Source organism: Rhinopithecus roxellana, chromosome 1 (assembly GCF_007565055.1).
Source record: "Rhinopithecus roxellana isolate Shanxi Qingling chromosome 1, ASM756505v1, whole genome shotgun sequence".
Lineage (NCBI taxonomy): Eukaryota > Metazoa > Chordata > Mammalia > Primates > Cercopithecidae > Rhinopithecus > Rhinopithecus roxellana.
In genome coordinates this window covers 96182813-96203056 of record NC_044549.1, presented here as the reverse complement: position 1 = coordinate 96203056, position 20244 = coordinate 96182813, and the positions used below count along the sequence as shown (strand labels likewise).

Genomic DNA, 20244 nt, shown 5'->3' with positions numbered 1-20244 from the left:
CTTTTACAGGATTTTTTTTTATTTTTTGTTTTGCATAACCAGAAAACATAATCCCACAATTATGGCAAAAACATATATGGTCATTGCTATAGTTTGGATATTTGACCCTCCAAACCTCATGTTGAAATCTGATCTTTAATGTAACAGAAGGTGTCTGGGTTGTGGGGGTGGATCCCTCCTAGATGGTTTGGTTCCTCCTTGCAGTAATGAATGAGTTCTTGCTCTATTAGTTCCTGCAGAAGTTTCCCTGAGAGCTGATTGTTAAAAGAGAGCCTGGCACCTGTTCCACCTCTCTCTTCCTTCCTCTCCTGCCATATGATCTCGGTGTGGCCAGCTCCCCTTCACCTTCCACTGAGGGAAGCAGGCTGAAGCTTTAACAGAAGCAGATGCTGGTGCCAGGCTCTTGTACAGTGTGCAGAACTGTAAGCCAAATAAACCTCTTTTTTTAATAAATTATTCAGCCTCAGTTATTCCTTGATAGTAATGCAAACTGACTAAGACAGCCACATTGCAAATATCCAATAAGGCTTTAATTTGAGAACAAAGTTACTAATCTTGGATTAGTACACTATTACATTATTTTGATGCCATTCAATTTATCAAGTATTCATAAAGTATCAATTGTGATAATGAAGTATTTGACATTGATAAGATATGAACCCAGTCCTCTCTTCCTGGGATGCCAGCAAGCTGCCCATATCCTTAGGAAATCGCTAAGTAACAATACAGTGAATATATGACTAATATGCTCAAATGAGTGATATTAATGGTGAATGCTCTGGGAACATGAAAGACAAAGGTGAGGTCATATGAACTATAAGAGACAAGGGAGGCTTCAGGGAGAAGTGGAGATAGCCCTGCCCAGAACCCCTTCTTAGAGGGCCCTGCTCTGGCCCTTCTCTGGCCACAGTCCAACACCAGAGTGAGGAGTCCATCAGGAAATGCCCACCAGAGCCTGCACCCACCCCCTCTCTTCTAGACCACACTTTGTGTACTGGGACTCCCAGAATTCTGGCCAAACACGCTGAGTCCACTTCTAAGGCCTGTATAAGGCCTTTTATGCTGGCATCCACAGCAGGCGAAGGAATGAGTAAAAGGTAGAAAAGAAACTAGGTGGGCCACGGGCCTGAGGCAGAGGGCCAAGGGCTGGCTCTTCCTGCCCCACTACATTTAGGCACAGAACAATAATTCAGAATTAGAACTTCCCCTTCCAGGTTATTTATGAAGTATATTGGACAATGGAGGAAGATAGAGCACATCTTCTCTTTCAAGTTTTTAATTAATTTGTATGATTAAAATATTTAGATATAAGTAACATTGAGCCTTATTTGTACTTTTGCCCCATACTCAACAAATGTTATGAACAGATCTGATCAGAAAGAATGAGGAAAGGGAAGGACTGGTATGGAATGAGAATAGAATAGCTAGTAGAAATGCTCTAAACTCCATTCAGGTGTCAAAAGTGAATCTCTCACAGTGCTTGGGATGATGGATAGTAGATGAAATATTGTTTTTGATGAAAAAGAAAAGAAAAGCCCTTACCTGAACTTGTGCATGTATGATTTTGCAAGCTAACAGCCTTCCTTTCAATAAATTCCTTTGCAGCTTAAATCAGAGTATATTTTTTAAAAAATATTTTTTAGTTTTGAAAATTGAGATTGTCTTACCCCTGTCACCAAGGCTAGAGTGCAGTGGCATAATCACTGCTCACTGCAGCCTTGACTTCCCTGGCTCAGGTGATTCTTCCACCTTAGCCTCCCGAGTAACTGGAATTACAGCACGTGCCACCATGCCTGGCAAATTTTTTGTACAGACAGGGTTTATTCCTGTTGCCCAGGCTGATCTTGAACTCCTGGGCTCAAGCGATCCGCCTGCCTTGGCCTCCCAAAGTGCTGGGATTACAGGTGTGAGCCACTGTGCCTGGCCCAAAGTCCATTTCTCAATTGCAATTAAGGCAGATATCACAAGCACACAAGAAAGGCCAGGTATAATAGAAGTATTCTATAATAACAAGCTAAAAAACAAATACAATTGAGATCAAGCAAAATGTCTAACAGGAGAATAAGAGGTAATTCAGATAATGGTCAATTCAGATAATGAAATACTACGTAGCCTTAAAAACCATGTTGAAAAAGACCATTTTGTGACTTGGGAAATTGTTCACGATATTAGTAAAAAGAACGGTATACAAAATTGTACATAGTATAAATAATGTCAAGTTTGTTTTTAAAAATACACCATATGCATATTGAAAAGGCTAAAAATAAATATACTATAATGGTAACAGTAATTGGTGGATTATAGACTTTTTTATTTCTCTATATTTCCAAATTATATACAATGAATATATATTACTGTTGTCATCAGAAGACCAACAACTGTTATAAACACAAACACACACATCTGAGGGACAAAGATCTGCGTGAAGAAAAAAGCAGAACTAAGAGTTATCTCCAGAGGATTCCAGTCCAGTATGGTGATGGAACATTTGTGCTTTCTCTATTCTCTCAGGAGAACCTGATGAAATAAATATAATTACATAGAAGAGCAAAAAGGAATAAACGCTTACTTACCAGTGAGGGCTGAACCATTAGATGAGAAGTATCAAATGACTTCAGGAAGATGAGAAGATCAGAGCATGTGGATGGGTTAATCCGAGTGGAGGAAGCCCATAACACAAAGTCTAAGTAAGGAAGAGGCTAAAGTGGAGGTGAGAACTTAGCTTAGTGGTAGAAAGCTGAAGAGGCTCTAGGCCAGAGTGGGGCTGCTATGCAGAGACAAGAAAGGGGTCTGGGGCCGGGCGCAGTGGCTCATGCCTGTAATCCTAGCACTTTGGGAGGCCTAAGTAGGAGGATCTCGAGGTCAGGAGTTTCAGACCAGCCTGACCAACATGGTGAAACCCCCTCTCTACTAAAAATACAAAAATTAGCTGGATGTGGTGGTGGGCACCTGTAATCCCAGCTACTCAGGATGTTGAGGCAGGATAATCACTTGAACCCGGCAGGCAGAGGTTGCAGTGAGCTGAGATCGTGCCACTGTACTCCAGCCTGGGCAACGCCAGCGTGGGCTACAGAGCAAGACTCCATCTCAAAAAAAAAAAAAAAAAAAAAAAAAAAAAAGAAAGAAAAGAAAAAAAGAAAGGGGTCTCAACATAATACACTGAAAGTTAACATCTGGCCTCTTTAACTCCTCTCCCTTCTCACAAGTGCCTTACAGTAAAACAATCCATATTTATCCTGAGGGCAAAAAAGCGAAAGGAAAAAGAAACAAGTGGGCTCTTACTAAAATAAAATGGTCTGGTTAGGGGGAACTAGGCTTCCTCCCTCTTTATTCTGACATTTTGAGGCTTCCAGTCTGATGCTCAGCATCAGGCCCACACACTTTAAAGCAAAGTCTGCAGTTAACATGCACTGGCCAAGCATGCAGAATTCCCTGTTTTCCTACTCTAAGGGGAGGTCTCTTGGGTAAAGAAACTGACAATCCAACAACAGAGAAAGCTCGCACTAGCTACCTGGAATAATCAATCTGGTCCTCCTCCAAAAGTGCTGGGATTACAGGAGTGAACCACCATGTCTGGCCCAAAATGCTTTTGTATTATCTTTTTCTTACCATGGTCCTGTAGTGCTTTATTTAAAGCAAAGTCAAAATAAAATACACTGTGATTACAAAACTACAGAAATAAAACATATTTACATGACTCCTAAAATATGCTATCTTATATGAAAATACATTTTACCTGTTTTCAATCCCCAGTTAGATCCTTGAAAATTACAGGCCCAATACAAAAATTTCTGTCTTGAGACAAATTTCAAAATACTCTTCTTTTATAAAGACTTTAACACTGCCACCTTGTGGCAGCAAAAAGCATTCTTATTTATGTAGAAAGTGATGTGTTTTATTTTTATTATTCATATGGTTCAAAATTCAGTATTTTTTAAAACATCATGTGATAAAACTCTCCCTCCAACCCTGTCCTTTCCATAGAGAATACAATGTTAATAATTTTTGTGTATATTCTTCCAGGGATGTTTTAAGCACATTCAAACAAAAATGTATTTTTAATACAAACGCTAAAATACTACATTGCTATATATTTTGCTTTTTCAGTCTTTTAATGGTATTTTGGAGATTTTTCTGTATCAAGACATAAAAAGTCTTCCTTATTTTAAAAATAGGTGTAAAATTGTTCACTATATTGATGTTGGTTGATTTAACCAGCACATAATGATGGTTAGTTACAGTTTTGTGTTTTGTTTTTATGAAACAGAGTCTTGCTCTGTTGCCCAGGCTGGAGTGCAGTGGCATGATCTTGGCTCACTGGTTCAAGCTATTCTCGTGCCTCAGCCTCCCCAGTAGCTGGGATTACAGGCACACACCACCACGCCTGGCTAATTTTTGTGTTTTTAGTAAAGACGGGGTTTCACCATGTTGGCCAGGCTTGTCTAGAGCTCCTGGCCCTAACTGATCCAACCACCTTGGCCCCCTAAAGTTCTGAGATAACAAGTGTGAGCCACTGTGCCCAGCCAGTCTAGTCTTTTCATTTTCCAAATGATGCTGCAATAAATTTGTGTGTCATTTCACACATTTTAGGAAGAGTACATATATTTATAATTTTGATAGATTTTATCAAATTTACCTCTCCTAAGTTTGTACCAATTTGCACTCCAAACAGGAAGATATGAGGGTACTGTTGTCTTATACCAATGACATTTTGTTATCCAGACTCTTGATCTTTAGCAATTTCATTAGAACAAAAATGTTTTCTTGCAGTTTTAATGTGAATTTCATTTACTATAGGGGAGGCTGAGTAAATTTTCATATGTTTAAGACCCTATATTAGTTTGCTAGGGCTGCTGAAGCAAAGTACCACAAACTGGGTATGGCTTTAAATAACAGAAATACATTGTCACAGTCTGGAGGCTGGAAGTCTGGGACCGAGGTATCTTGCAGGTTTGTTCCAAGGGGTGTGAGGAAGGATCTGTTCCATGCCTCTGCCCTATCTTCCAATAGGTTGCTGGTAGTTCCTGGTATTCTTTGGCTTGTAGAAGCGTCACTCTGATTACTGCCTTCATCTTCATGTGGCCTTCTCCTTGTGTGTATGTGTCCAGATTTTCCTTTTATATTTATTTTTACACCTTTCTTTAAGGAGACCAGTCAAATTGGATTAGGGCCCCCCCTATTGACTTCATTTTAACTAGATTACCTCTCCAAAGACCCTATTTTCAAATAAGGTCACATTCTGAGGTACTGGGGGCTAAGATTTAGACATAGGAATTTTAGCGGAATACAATTCAAACCATAACAGAGCCAATTATATTTTTTTACATTTTCTGTTAACATAATTTATCTAATGAACCTTTTAAAATTGACTGGGAATGGTGGCTCATGCCTGTAATCCCAGCACTTTGGGAGGCTGAGGTGGGAGAATTGCTTGAGCTCAGGAGTTTGAGACCAGCCTGGGCAATATGGTGAAACCCCATCTCTACATAAAATACAAACATTAGTCAGGCATGGTGGCTCCTGCCTGTGGTCCCAGCTGCTCGGGAGGCCGAGGCTGGAAGATCACTTGAGCCCGTAAGTGGAGGTTCCAGTGAGCCGAGATTCTGCTACTGCATTCCAGCCTGGGTGACAGAGCAAGACTCTATCTCAAAAAACAAAACTAACTAAATAAAATAAAATAGATGTGTAGGACCTTTTCACGTGAGAAAAATTAGGTCTTTGTCTACGATGATTAGAAATATTTTCTCAGTTGCTTCACTTTGCTTATGAAGGTTTTCCTGCATAGAAATTATTTTTTACATAAATAGATTTGATCAATTTCTTGTTTATGACTTCTGAGTTTTTGTATACACCCAGAAATATCTTCCCCATGTTGCATTGTATAATAATTCTTGCAGGGCTTTCCACTAGTACTTTTATAGTATTAGTGTTTGCTTTTATTCATTTGGATTTTTTTTTTTTTCTGGTAGGATATATGATGTATAAAGCCAATTTTCTTTCTGGGTGTCTATTCAGTTTTCCATTAATATTTGTTGAATATTCATATCTCCTCAGTTATTTGAGATGCTACCTTTAAAACATGGTATGTTCCTATACTGGGTCTAATCCGGATTTTTCAAAAATTTGGCTCTAGCGAACTGCTGATTAATGAGCCAGTTCTATGCTATTTTAATTACTGAGAATGCATATTTTAAAATTTGACAAAGCCAGTCCCCCTTTTCAGAATGTTCATGAATTTTTTTTTTCTTTTAAAAGATCAGCTTAGGATAATTGACATCTTATATCTTTTTATTTAAGAAAATCATGTAACTTTTGATTCAAATCTCCATTTGTGTTCAACAGTAGCATTTAAAAAACTAAGCTGGGTGTGGTGGTTCATGCCTGTAATTTCAGCACTTTGTGGGAGGATTGCTTTAGCCCAGGAATTTGAGACCAGCCTGGGCAATATAGCAAGACCCTGTCTCTACAAAAAATTTTAAAAAATAGCTGGGTGTGGTGGCACACATCTGTAGCACCAGCTACTTTGGAGGCTGAGATGGGAGGATCACTTGAGCCCAGGAGGTAGAGGCTGCAATGAGCCATTATCACACCACTGCACTCCAGCCTGGGTGACAGAGTGAGACCTTGTCTAAAAAAAAAAAAAAGAAATTTAAGCCAGGTGGGGTGGCTGGTGCTTGTAATCCCAGCACTTTGGGAGACAGAGTGAGACCTCATCTCTAAAATATATATATATATAGTAAATATTACCCATCTTATCATACAGTTCTATGAATTTTGAAAAATGAATATGCAACTACTACCACAATCAAAATATAGGATTTGTTCATCACCCCCAAAATTCCCCTTGGGCCTTTTTATAGGTGATCTCTCCCCTTCCTAGTACATGGTAACCACTGATAGAATGTTCTATCCTTATAGTTTTCCCTGTTCCAGACTGTCATATAAATGGAATCATACAGTATGAAGTCTTTGAATTTGGGTTCTTTCATTAGCATAATGTACTTGAAATTTATCCATGTTATATCAGTTTTTTTATAAGTAATAATCCATTACATGGATGTACCAGTTTATGCATTCACCAACTAAAGGAATTCTGAGTGAGTTGTTTCCAGTTTGAGATTATGAATAATGCAGCTATAAACATTCACATACAGATTTTGTGCAAAGTTTTTACTCCACTTGAGTAAATACCTAGGAGTGGGGTTGCTACTTGTAGGGCAAATTGCATGCTTAACTAAGAAACTGCAAAACTGTTTTCCAAAGAGAATGGACCATTGTGCACACCCATCAGGAATGTATGAGAGTTCCAGGTGCTTTGAATCTTTGTCAGCACTTGTTGTTGTCAGTTTTTAAAATTTTAGCAATCTAATATAGGTGTGTAATGGTATCTTGTAGTTTTTATTTGCATTTGTCTCATGATTAATGATGTTAAACATCTTTTCATATGTTTATTTACCATCCACATATCTTTTGTGAAGTGTCTGTGCAAATTTTTGCTCATTTAAAATTAGGTTGTTTTCTTAACTGAGTTTTAAGATTTTGTATATTGACATTAAATTGATTTCCTGCAGTATTAAAGTTTTCTTCATCTTAATCAGGCACTTTTTTTTTTCCTTACTATGCTGCCCATGCTGGTCTCAAACTCCTGGCCTCAAGCAATCCTCCTGCCTTGGCTTCCCTGTGATTACAGGCATCAGCTTCCTCACACAATTTCTTATAAAGTTTATTCCTTGGATGAAATTCCTACTGTAAATACATTTTCTTTCTTTCTTTCTTTTTTTTTTTTGAGATGGAGTCTCCCTCTGTTGCCCAGCTTGGAGTGCAGTGGCGAGATCTTGGCTCACTGCAACCTCCGCCTCCTGGGTTCAAGCAATTTCCTGCCTCAGCCTCCTGAGTAGCTGGAATTACAGGTGCCCGCTACCACGCCAGGCTACTTTTTGTATTTTTAGTAGAGACAGGGTTTCACCATCTTGGCCAGGCTGGTCTTGAAATCCTGACCTTGTGATCCACTCACCTTGGCCTCCCAAAGTGCTGGGATTACAGGCCTGAGCCACTGGGCCCAGCCATAAATATATTTTCAATTCTTCTATACAACACATACATGCATACATTGCTGTGAAAGTGGCTTGTTGTGGAGGCATCTGCCATTGAGTCAGCGTGGCCTAAAAGCATAGTAGGAGCTGGTCCCTGAGGACCACTGGGCTCCAACGGTCAATAGTAAAAATGGACAATGGGAACTTGAAAGTGTTTTCCTGCCACAATATAGTCTGTGGTGTCACCCTAGTGCTCTCTTTTGACAAAGCTTAACACTGTGCCAGCTGGTAAAGGAAAAATACTTAAACAGTTCAGCTCCAGTGTCAAAAAATAGGGCAAAGAAGAGTGGATTTGGAGCTGGTGGGGCAATAAACTGAAAATAAACACACCAATCTCTATATGTTTTGTAATCCCCTTTTCTATTTCAGCTATTTCAACCCCTATTCAGGACCCCCATCTCACGCCCAATTGCTCTAAAAGCTTCCTAATCCATCTTCTTGCCTCTATTCTTATAATATCTCCCCACAATCCATCTTCAACAAAGATGACAGTGATTTAAGAGTCCAATTTTGACGATATTCTCATACTTAAAATTCCTAAGTCCCTCCTTCCTAAACGAAGTGTATTACGTGTTGCTTGGTCTGCCACCTTCCCACCACTACCTGCTGTGAACTTTGAGACTAAAAATGATGCCAGCTTTCCCTTCCCTGACATTGCTCACAGAAGAATGCTCTTGTCTCCACTTCATTTTGTTAAGTCCTGAGCCACTCAGGAGGTCCTATCTCCCCCAAGTCTGGGCTAAGTATCCATCCTCTTTCTCCCCACAAATCCATTTATTTAATCATCTAAAGAATATTTGTGCTCTATGTTCCAAGCAATGTGCTATATAGTTCCTGTTATAATCTAGTAATGTATGAATTTTCTTTTCTTTTCTTTTTTTTTTTTGAGACGGAGTCTCGCTCTGTCGCCCGGGCTGGAGTGCAGTGGCCGGATCTCAGCTCACTGCAAGCTCCGCCTCCCAGGTTTACGCCATTCTCCTGCCTCAGCCTCCCGAGTAGCTGGGACTACAGGCGCCCGCCACCTCGCCCGGCTAGTTTTTTGTATTTTTTTAGTAGAGACGGGGTTTCACCGTGTTAGCCAGGATGGTCTCGATCTCCTGACCTCGTGATCCGCCCGTCTCAGCCTCCCAAAGTGCTGGGATTACAGGCTTGAGCCACCGCGCCCGGCCATGAATTTTCATTGTGAACTTCAATGTGCTCTAAAGAAAGGGAATGGAATTCTGAAATTGTATTAAATGAGGAAGAGCTGAAAAGCCAGTGCAGTTGAAACACAGAGCAGAGTGGTATGTGTGAGAAGTAGCTAGAGAAGTAGGCAGGGGTCAGAAAATGGAAGACCATATCCACGTTAATGATTTTTACTTAAATCAAGGATATGTGAACACAAGTTACTTGTATTAAGGAACTGTTAATTTGTAAGAGGGTTGATGATAGTACTGTAGTTACTCTTTTTTTTTTTTTTTTTTTTTTTTTGAGGCAGAGTCTCACTCTGTCGCCGGGGCTGGAGTGCAGTGGCCGGATCTCAGCTCACTGCAAGCTCCGCCTCCCGGGTTTACGCCATTCTCCTGCCTCAGCCTCCCGAGTAGCTGGGACTACAGACGCCTGCCACTTCGCCCGGCTAGTTTTTGTATTTTTAGTAGAGACGGGGTTTCACCGTGTTAGCCAGGATGGTCTCGATCTCCTGACCTCGTGATCCGCCCGTCTCGGCCTCCCAAAGTGCTGGGATTACAGGCTTGAGCCACCGCGCCCGGCCTGTAGTTACTCTTAAATTTTTTTTTTTTTTAAGAGATACATGTTTGGGATTTGCTTCAAAATAATCCTAGGGAGACAGGAAAGGTGAGCGGGCTGATGATGAAACAAGCTGGACCATGTGTTGATGATTGTGGAAACTGGGTGATGCATACAGGGAGATTATTTTATTCTAATTTTGCACGTGCTTGCAATTTCCAATAATTTAATCTGGAGAAAAATAGATGGGTTTCATTTTAAGAAAGGTGAAAACATATGAACAGTAAGAATGATCTGAACACTCAGATTTGATTTCAGAAAGATCATGCTGTCTTCATTGCAGACATCAGAGGAAGAGGGTCAGAGTGGCTGTGAGAGACCATCTTAACAGACTTACAGTGGTTCAAGAGACGAGACGATGGTCAGACAAAGGAGGTGGAAATGGAAATAAGTGAAGGAATGCAAGAACCATTTTGGGGAACTTTAGGGTGAGGGCAGGTGACATTCACTCGGGGAACAATGCAAGAAGATCATGTTTGGCAGTGGAAGAGAAAGACATGAGCTTAATATTGGACGAGAGTTGTGGTTGTCTTTCAGATAAGTGAACATTTCAAGGAGGTAATATGGAGATTTCAGAGAAAGCCAGTACTCAATTAGGGATCAGTAGTATGTCACAGATGATCATTGAAGTGTGGTCATCATAGAATACAAACGAGTTTGAGAAACTTGGTTGAGGCTTGAAAAACTCTTAACATTTAATGACCAGGGAAAAATATGTGCTAGAAAGGAGATAAAATTGCTGGGCAGGGGTCTGAGGGCATAGGGAGGTGGCAGTGATTAGAGGAAAAACAATGTGGTGTGAAAATCTAGAAGGGAGTCATGAAGTGCCTAGTGTTTGAGTCAAGACGAAGACAAAAACTGCTCATTTAATTAAGTAACATATAGGCTGGTGATTTTTCAAGGGCGTTATGGAGTGATGGGGGCAAATCAAAGACGGGAACGGGTTGAGAAGCGAATGGAATGTGAGCAACTGGAGAGAACAAGCAAATTTACATGAACTTTGGCTGTGATAGTAAGGGGAGGATGTAGTAGCTGGGTGCTGAGATTTAAGATAAAAGTTTCAGCATGTTTACATGTTAGTGGGTACAATCACATTGAAGGGGGCATAGCTGAATATAAAGGGGAGAAAAATCATAATTCACGGTGTGAGATTCCTTAGTAGCAGGAGATAGGATTCAAGACAGTAAGACTGCCTTGGTTATGAGGAAAGCTTCTCTAATGGAACAGTGAGGAGTGGAGGAGTGATATCTAAATGGGTTTCTAAGCTGGAAGTGAACTAATGAAGTTCCTTTCATATAGTTTCTCTTTGCCACTGCCCCGTACTGAAATAGGAAAGGTCATCTACTAAGAGTGAGAGGGAAGCAAGGAGTTACAGGCTTGAAAAAACTGACGTCTAAATAGTTGAAGAAAGTTTGAATTTGGAGGTAATGAGTTTAGAGATACCACATCTAAATTTGTGTGCGCTCCATCAAATGCTCTGATGCAGTACCAAAGCAGCAGTTTGCCTAATGTATCATGTACATCTATCATTGCTTTTATCATGCTTTCATTTACCATTTATCTATCACTGCTTTTTATTTGCCTATTTATGACTGTCTCTCCCAGCAAACTAAATTGAGAACGCTTGCTACATTTAATTGGTTTGGTGTCCCTAGCTCCTGGTTTACTGCCTAACCCAATGTAGGTTCTCAGATATTTGACAAAGGTAAAAATGAATAAAGCTTCTGCCTTTACTTGCAACAAACTTTAAAGGGAATTTCCCCTGGATGCTGTAAATGAGTGCTTATTATCTACCTATAATTATTGTGTATGCTTTACATGAATTAACTCACTTAAGCCATACGAGTAGGTACTATTTTCCATTTTTTCAGACGAAGAAACTGAAGCACACAGGGATAAAATAACTTCACATACATAAATAAACCGAAACATTCTAATTATTTCATACTATAGCTGACTGCCCAAAACAGCAATCACTTAACTTTGTGGTTTGGATACTTTCTTTATAAAAAATCTTATTATAATAGTTATTTCAATAAATCACCCATACAGTATTTCCAAAAAATAAATTGTATCAATAGTGTTAGACGATATTAGGTTACCTCTGCTTCATAGTATATAAAACTGGTATTTGAAAACCACGAGGATCCATTTCAACATCCTTATGGATGTCAGATATCCAGGCCAGACGCTGGGTAAGATATCAAAAGTGAGGAAAAGGAAATAAGGTAATGGGCATTCATCTGGCAAGCTATGAAGTACCTTCCCTTTCTGTTGAAGGCTTTCTAAAACTCAGATGCAATGAGACAAACTTAAAAACTGTAGATTGAAGGCTTTTAGAGGTATTCACTACAATCAGTTCATCTGAGAAGTTGCACCATTATCACAAGCGTTTATTGAGTACCCATATAACTCATGGTACCTTCACGGTGTTTACAGAACTTTGTTTATATGCCGACCTTGCCCTTAAGGAGCTTACAATCTAGTGGAAAGAAAGACGGAGTAACTCAGATGTGATAGAGCAATGAGTGAACAGATACTACAGACTGAAAAATTACCATAAATATAAAACACATACTGAAAAATGAGGGTTAATGGGGATGGCAAGGATGATAGGTAGTCCCGGATATACTCCTGACTTCTTGAAGGAGATAAGTATCTAGAATATTCAAGGACGTAAAGTGCAGTTGAGAAAGCCAGGATGCAAACAAACACTTCCTAACGGCTGCCTCTTTTCTTGCTCCCTGCAGTTGAGAACTGCAGAAAGAAAATGGGGAGATAATGGGTAAAAACTTTTTAGTATTCTTTTAGCACTTCTCATTCTGAGTTAGACTGGAACAAAGTCACCATTTAGGTAACTTAGTTATCCTAGATCATCCTAAGCTGATTAAAAGGAAAAAGATTTTAAAAACTAGCTTGTCTATGTGAATTCTATGTACATATATAATTTAACCTTAACTAAACAGTTAGGATGACTAGGACTGCCACTATGCTGAAGACCACTGAACTGAATATAATACTGACATGGCAGAAGTGCGAGTTTTATCAGTGATACACGTTGTGTACTGCATTGGGGGCTTACTAGATGTGTGGCAGAATATACCCATTTATGAAGGCAGCACATCAGCAAGTAAAAACCTAAGTGGAGGTAGGAAATACCTAGAACACACGATGTTTTATGCAGCTGAACAGGACAACCCTGAAAAGACAAGAAATATGGTAATACCATAGTGACTAAGGTTGTCTTGACTCCCCCCCAACCACAATTATGAATCAAAACATGGAGTCTTTTTTTTTTTTTTTTAAAGGTAAATACCCTCTTCAGCTGAGTCCAAGACTTTGGATATTACTCTACCTAAAAAGGGTAGAATGGTGGCCAGGCGTGGTGGCTCACGCCTGCAATCCCAGCACTTTGGGAAGCCAAGGCGGGTGGATCATCTGAGGTCAGGAGATGAGACCAGCCTGGCCAACGTGGTGAAACCCCGTCTCTACTAAAAATACAAAAATTAGCTGGGCGTGGTGGCATACGCTTGTGGTCCCAGGTACCCAGGAGGCTGAAGCAGGAGAATCGCTTGACCCTAGGAGGTGGAGGTTGCAGTGAGCCAAGATGGCACCACTGCATTCCAGCCTCGGCAACAAGAAAGAGTAAAATGGTAACTATGCACAAAGGATGGGAGAAAGGTGGCTCACAGGGCTCAAACATCAGAGAATGGAGAGGACAGGACAATGAGGGAATTATCTGGAAGGTAGGTAACTGGATTGAGAACCACAAAAAGTATGTAGATTTAAGCAGATTACAAGACATTTAAACAGCTGTTTCAAAGTAAGAGTAAAAACAGGCTGGAGAAAATCTTGGTAAAATTAGAGTAACATCGTCTAGGATAGCAATCCATCAGTTATAGAGATCAGAGGTAAGATATAGTCCGGGAAATTAGGATTCATGCTTGAAGAATAATAGAAAGAAAAACCTAAGTGAAACAGGTTATTAAAATTTTCTTTATAAAGAATAAAACTGGAAGAGCTGATAGTCTGGGAAGGTGAAGTAATCTGGAGTAGGCAGCATACTTAGAGCTACAAAAGGTATAAAATTTGTGGAGAAGGCAAAAATTGGGGCAGAAAATATAAATGACGAGTACTGCAGTCCTCTGGTGGGAGGTCGATCAGAAAGAATCTGTAGGACCATTTACTGTTCTTCATAGTCAGCTGCTCTTACACCCAGAGCCGTAGCTGTCAATTTTATTGAAAACACACTTGACTTGGACATCCTGAGTGAAACTACCGTCACCTAAAGGGCCTGGATTCAAAAGGAATTTTCAAGATTATTGTAACTTCTGGGTTAAGTGTTTAGGGAAAAAAATGTTTAATCTACTTTTCTTACACGATTGGTGTGCTTAGTTTTTATCAATTTGACACTACAGTCCAGATTTGCTTCTGATCACATTAGAATATAGGTTTTACCAATGTTCATTATTTTTCAACTTCCTTTATTAAGACTGGTCAGGCACAGTGGCTCACGCCTGTAATCCCAGCACTTTGGGAAGCCGAGGTGGACAGATCATTTGTGGTCAGGAGTTTGAGACCAGCCTGGCCAAAATGGTGAAACCCCGTTTCCACTAAAAATACAAAAATTAGCCAGGTGTGGTAACGTACTCCTGTAATCCCAGCTACTCAGGAGGCTGAGGCAGAATTGCTTGAACCCTGGAGGCAGAGGTTGCAGCGGCCTGAGATTGCGCCACTACACTCCAGCCTGGACCACAAAGCGAGACTCTGTCTCAAAAAAAACAAACAAAGACTGCACTAACGCCATCAACGTGCATATTGATTTGAAGGCATCTTGCAGCAACTTTTAAAAGTTACTGTACACATATATTTAAAAGCATACACTTTATTAGTGTGCTTATTAAGTTTAGGGAAAACCTCTTTAAGTGTTCAAAATGTCAAGTTTGTTAGGCATCAATTTGTTAGTGTTTGGGAGTATTGCATTGGATGTCTGGGCAAAATTTTTCCCCCCATAATATTAAATTATTGGCTGACAGTTAATGAATTTTGCCAATGAGTAAAATAATCAGAAGTTACGAAAATGATAAGATACTCAGCTATCTTGGCCTTCAAAACAGTCTATGGTGGATTCTAACTGAAATTTTATATATAAATGGTAAATAATCCACCAAACCCAAGGAGTTAACAATTAAAGTTGGCCTATTTATAGTTCACTTTAATAGCTACAATGGAAGATTCAATTCTGGAAACCCAAAAAGGTCAACTAATTTCAAAACTTCGGCAAGCTTCTATAACAACGTTACCCATTCCTTAGTAAACAAAAAAAGATCCAAAAAGCTATATTCATTTTTTGCATTGGTTCACAAATTTAAATGAATTTAAATTACTTTTAGAATAGTAATTAGAAGCACTGGGCAGTATGGGAGTTGAGATGTGGGCCTTATTTGGCCCTTAGTAGCTGTGTGAGCTTGGGCAAATCACCTCAACAACTCTATCATCTCAAGGGGAGGGTTGGGACAGAATGTAATTCATGGACTCTTATGAATCCCCTAAAACTGTATGAAAAACTACCATGTATATAAACTTTTTGGGGAAGCTGGTCCAGTTTTCATTAGGTTCTCAGAGGCAACTTTGATCCCCAAATAAGCTTGCTATATTAATCTTGCCATGATAACTACATAAGGTTATCACTTCTAAATTGTTCCAGTTCTAAATAGTTATTTCCTTGTCATAGGAAGAACTCTTAAAATGGCTCCCAAGATTCGCTCGTATACATACTCCACATAATCCCCTCCCTTGACTGTGAACAGGATCTTTGAATATGATGGATATCACCCTTGTGATTGGACTACAATGCAGGGCAAAGGTGATGGGATTTTGCAGGTGTAATGAAGGTACTTCATCAGTTTGGCTTTGGGTTAATCAAAAGGGAGATCATCCTGGTGCGTAGGTGGCCTGATCTAATCAGGTGAGACCTTTAAAAGAGTGCTTAAGGCCCTCCCTGAGATCAGAGGTTCTCTTGCTGGCCTTGAAGAAGTTGCCACGATTTCTTCAGTTGCTAGGCAATGGATTTTGCCATGTGTGCATAGAAGAGCACCCCCTAGCTTCAGATAAGACTGCAGCTCTGGCTGACACCTTTATTGCAGCCCTTTGAGATCCTGAGCAGAAAACCATAACTAGACTCTTGATCCACAGAAATTGTGAAATAACGTATGTTGTGTTTTAAGACACTAAGTTTATGGTAATTATACCAAAGTTACACAGCAATTCTTCTCTAAAGCCAAAATTCAGCTTAATCTTTGTAACTTTTTCCTTGAAGAAACTGAGGCAATGGAGAATCCAAAAAGGGTGCCCCATAAATTAATGTTACAATAAACCCAGTCATTTTACAGTGCAGTTATACCTTTAAAGAAACAAAAAACTCCTCACCCTATGAAGTGCTGCTGAGGTGAGCCTAAATGATACACTCCCTTTCCCCCAAATTATTCCAGATCCATTTTTAATGATTAATAGATAGCTCTAATTATAGAAATGCTCCAGGTTTGGTCCAGAGCAATGTGGAAAGTATTATTTCCACCATAACACACAATTACCAAAGTCTTTAAAAATTACAAAGGATATATATTCAAAGATAGATTTTAGACTAGGGTGTCTCACACACCCGTAATATAATATTCTTATTTTTACAGCACTTGAGGTGATCTCAATGCTCAAAAAGACAGTTTCAGACATGAAATGTTAAGAACATTTAGCTTATTAGGCATATTATTCTATGCCCCCATCCCCATCAGAAATAAGCCTGTATTAAAAATGATCAATTTCCTAGATCACTGGAGAATTAAAAAAAAAAAAGTGTTTAACTCAGGTAACCGTGGTGAACTGTCAACTGTACTGAAACAATTTCAGAGACAGAAAAGCCCTTCCTAGAATTTCTACTAGAAAATCAATGTTCTATATGAGGCTATAGATGGAAATAAAATATTTAAACGATAAGGTAGTCCTTATACCCAGAGATATTAATATTACCCTTACCTATTTTCCGTATCACTATTCTATACAATAATTTGTATATAAAATTTGTATACAAGCTTACTGGTTTACTTTGAATCCAATTTTTACTAAAAAACACAAATTATGTAAAGTATTGCTGTGTTCACCTTCCAATTACTGAAACCTTCTGTACTATGCTTTGTATACAATCCATCGTTTGGAGCTGTATGTTGAAGATACAGCAATACTCAAAATACAGTTCAAGCTGTCTCGGTCTGTTTTACTGTAGAACGAATGAAAGTTAAAACCTTGGTTTGGATGGGGAGAAAACAGAAGCACAGATGGTGTCAACTGGACAAATTCAATGGGCTAAAATATTAATATATCCATATGGAAATGACAGAACCGAAGAAATTTCTTGTTATGCTGGTTCTAGGTAAAAAGACAAGAAGCTAATGTAAGCCATTGAATTATACTCTAACTTTACAAAAAAAAAAAAAAAAAAAAAAAAATCCACACACCACACACACACACCCCATGTAAAACATTGCTTTAAGTTTTAATGTTTATTTCCCCAAGACAGCCTAGCCTGCACTCTACTTGGATAAATTTTACAAGCTAGTTTTCTGCTGCTTCTAGTTTTAAACTTTAACCATGTTTCTGATGACAAGGAATGCTGCAAAAATACTCTAGTTCAACAAAGAGTTATGATCACAAAATAATTTTTATCCATTCTACAGTGTTTCAGAATTACCAGTTGATTTTTAAACACAAAGTAGATATAGATGCTAATGGTGGCTAATCTGGTATGTTTCTTATAGCAAACTGTTGTTCATGCAACACTTGTGCTCAAAGGGGAAGGCACAGGATTTCCTACAATGAGCCACCTTATAAAGAGTTCTTTTTGTACAAATTAATTTATGTCACATTTAATTTAGTGTGCATAACCTCAAAACTGAGGTATTATTCCAATTTATAAAAACCACTTGCATAACTTCTATGCAAGTTTTAAAAATACAAAGTTTTCTCCCTAAAGTGGCTCAAAATAGATTGTTCATGGCTGCCTACATCTAAGATAAAAAGATTCTAAAACAATTGAACAGATTAGGCATATTATTAAAGGTGTTCAAACCATTACTTGATTTGTACATCTACTCAAACCTCTTCATCGGTCTTTATTCAGCAGTACATATGCACCAAATTCCATTTTAGAAGTTTCCATATCATTTTCATAGAAAACAAGGTTTGAAAACAAGTTAACATTTAAACACAGCACGGTATTCTACCACAACTGAAACTTTTTTTTTCTTCTTCTTCTTTACAGGACTCAACAAAATCTAAAAATGAACTATGCTGTAGATTTACCTCATGCAAAGATCTTTATGTTATCTCTGAAAATGAAAAGGATGGCCTTTTAAGCACATTTTACTGTTTTATACTATTATGGCAACTTGTGTACTGCAACACAGTCTATTTTGAGGGAAATTTATGATTTTTTTTCATGCAAAAATCTACACAAATTAGTTTTGATGATATGGAAAGCTTTTCATAGCATCAAACATTCATCTGGTGCAAATGCACAGGGAAACCTTCCTGAAAAGTTTTCTGACTTGAGAAGCAACTAAAAAAAAGGCATACTAGGTAAAGTAAATAAAGACTAAAAAAAAAAAAAAAAGAAAAAAAAAAAAAGAGTGGGGTGGGGGGAAGGAGGTGGGAAAGGGGGAAATAGAAAACACAGGCTGCAGAGTAAACCAATGTCTGCTGCTAAACCAGTCTTTGTTTTCATGTCCAGTGTACATTAACACTTATGATCTCATTTTGATGATTTACTAGGTTTGTTATCAGCCCCCTGAAGGTGAATCAAGCTTGCATGCGTTCACATACAGCACCACAACCACGCTCTCGTACACAGTCACTCCAGGACTAGGAGTCTGCTTCATGAGTGAAGAGCCCTAGATTTCAAAGATGAACCTGGCTCTCCATCACTGAGCCAGACATTCATTCAACATTGTCCATTCACACACTGCTTCATAGCAAGGCCTGGGCTCATTTTCCTTTGACTTATATGGGCAGCCTATTCTCTTTTATGTTTACAAGGCTTGAAGATGACAGTACTGCACTTTCCCCTCAATTGATATAGAGTAAGTCAATGTTCTTTCTCAGGCACTGACGATCTGTGACCTGTAGCCCTTTTTACTTTGAACAACCTAAATAAGCGTTCATGTAAAGTTTTCATTACATTTTGCCACTCATTCTCACTCGCACCCACTCGCCATCTTGACCTCATTTGGGCATTTTCTGTGATTCCAAATGAAATCTTCACATTTTCTTTCCCGATTTAATGCAGCAGCAGATCCCATGAGCCAAGCTTGATGGATCAAACCTTTTTATATATATGTATATATATATATATATATATATATATATCTCAGTGCTGCATTGTACCTAACTTCCACAACATCTTTCTAAAACTGGAACCCTTCTGTTGGTACATTGGCAGATGAATTGAAACCAAATGTTCCGCCTTGAATTGCCTCCGGAACAAGGCTAGGGTCTTCATCAATCTAGGTGAAAAAAAGGAAAATAATGTGATAATTAGTTTAAAAAATATATAAATAGTATTACAGTACTAATTCCCTTACCCTTAAAAAAAAGTCTGGAGAGATGATGAATGCCAACACTGTCTTACCATCCTTTAGAAAACTGAAACACTTTATAAAAGGTTTTTTTTTTGAAATGGGGTCTTACTCTGTCACCCAGGCTGGAGATCAGTGGCACAAACATGGCTCATTGCAGCCTCAAACTCTTGGGCTCAAGTGATCCTCCCACCTCAGCCTCCCAAGTAGCTGGGACTACAGGTGTGCACCACCATGTCTGGCTAATTTTTGTATTTTTTGTAGAGATGGAGTTTCACCATATTGCCCAGGCTGGTCTCAAACTCCTAAGCTCAAGCAATCTGCCTGCCTTGGCCTCCCAAAGTGTTGAGATTACAGGTGTGAGCCACTGTGCCTACTCAAGGCTTTTTCTCAAGGGATGCCAAAATGAGAAAAAACTTAAAAGAATATGTAAGACGGGCATTTTCCAAAAGAATGAAGGAACAGTAATGATGGCCCTAAGTCTCAAATAGAGGATGCAAAATTTGGTACTTGATTTCCCTTAAACCTGGGCAAGTACGGCTGGGCACGGTGGCTCACGCCTGTAATCCCAGCACTGTGGGAGGCCGAAGTGGGTGGATCACTTGAGGTCAGGAGTTCAAGACCTGCCTGGACAATGTGGCGAAACCCCATCTCTACTAAAAATACAAAAATTAGCTGGGCGTGGTGGCATGCACCTATAATCCCAGCTTCTTGGGAGGTTGAGGCAGAAGAATTGCTTG

General features: G+C 39.1%; 1 protein-coding gene across 2 annotated transcripts in view; it reads right to left on the bottom strand.

Moving 5' to 3' along the window:
* Positions 1-12256: 12256 nt before the first annotated feature.
* The window catches only part of KPNA4 (karyopherin subunit alpha 4), a 67491-nt gene continuing 59503 nt past the window's right edge, over positions 12257-20244 (bottom strand). For both annotated transcript variants that reach the window (XM_010366715.2, XM_030928117.1), the window contains exon 17: positions 12257-19432. In XM_010366715.2, coding sequence (XP_010365017.1) covers positions 19334-19432 — 99 coding nt within the window. In that variant the 3' untranslated portion in view covers positions 12257-19333. The remainder of the gene's footprint in view (positions 19433-20244) is intronic.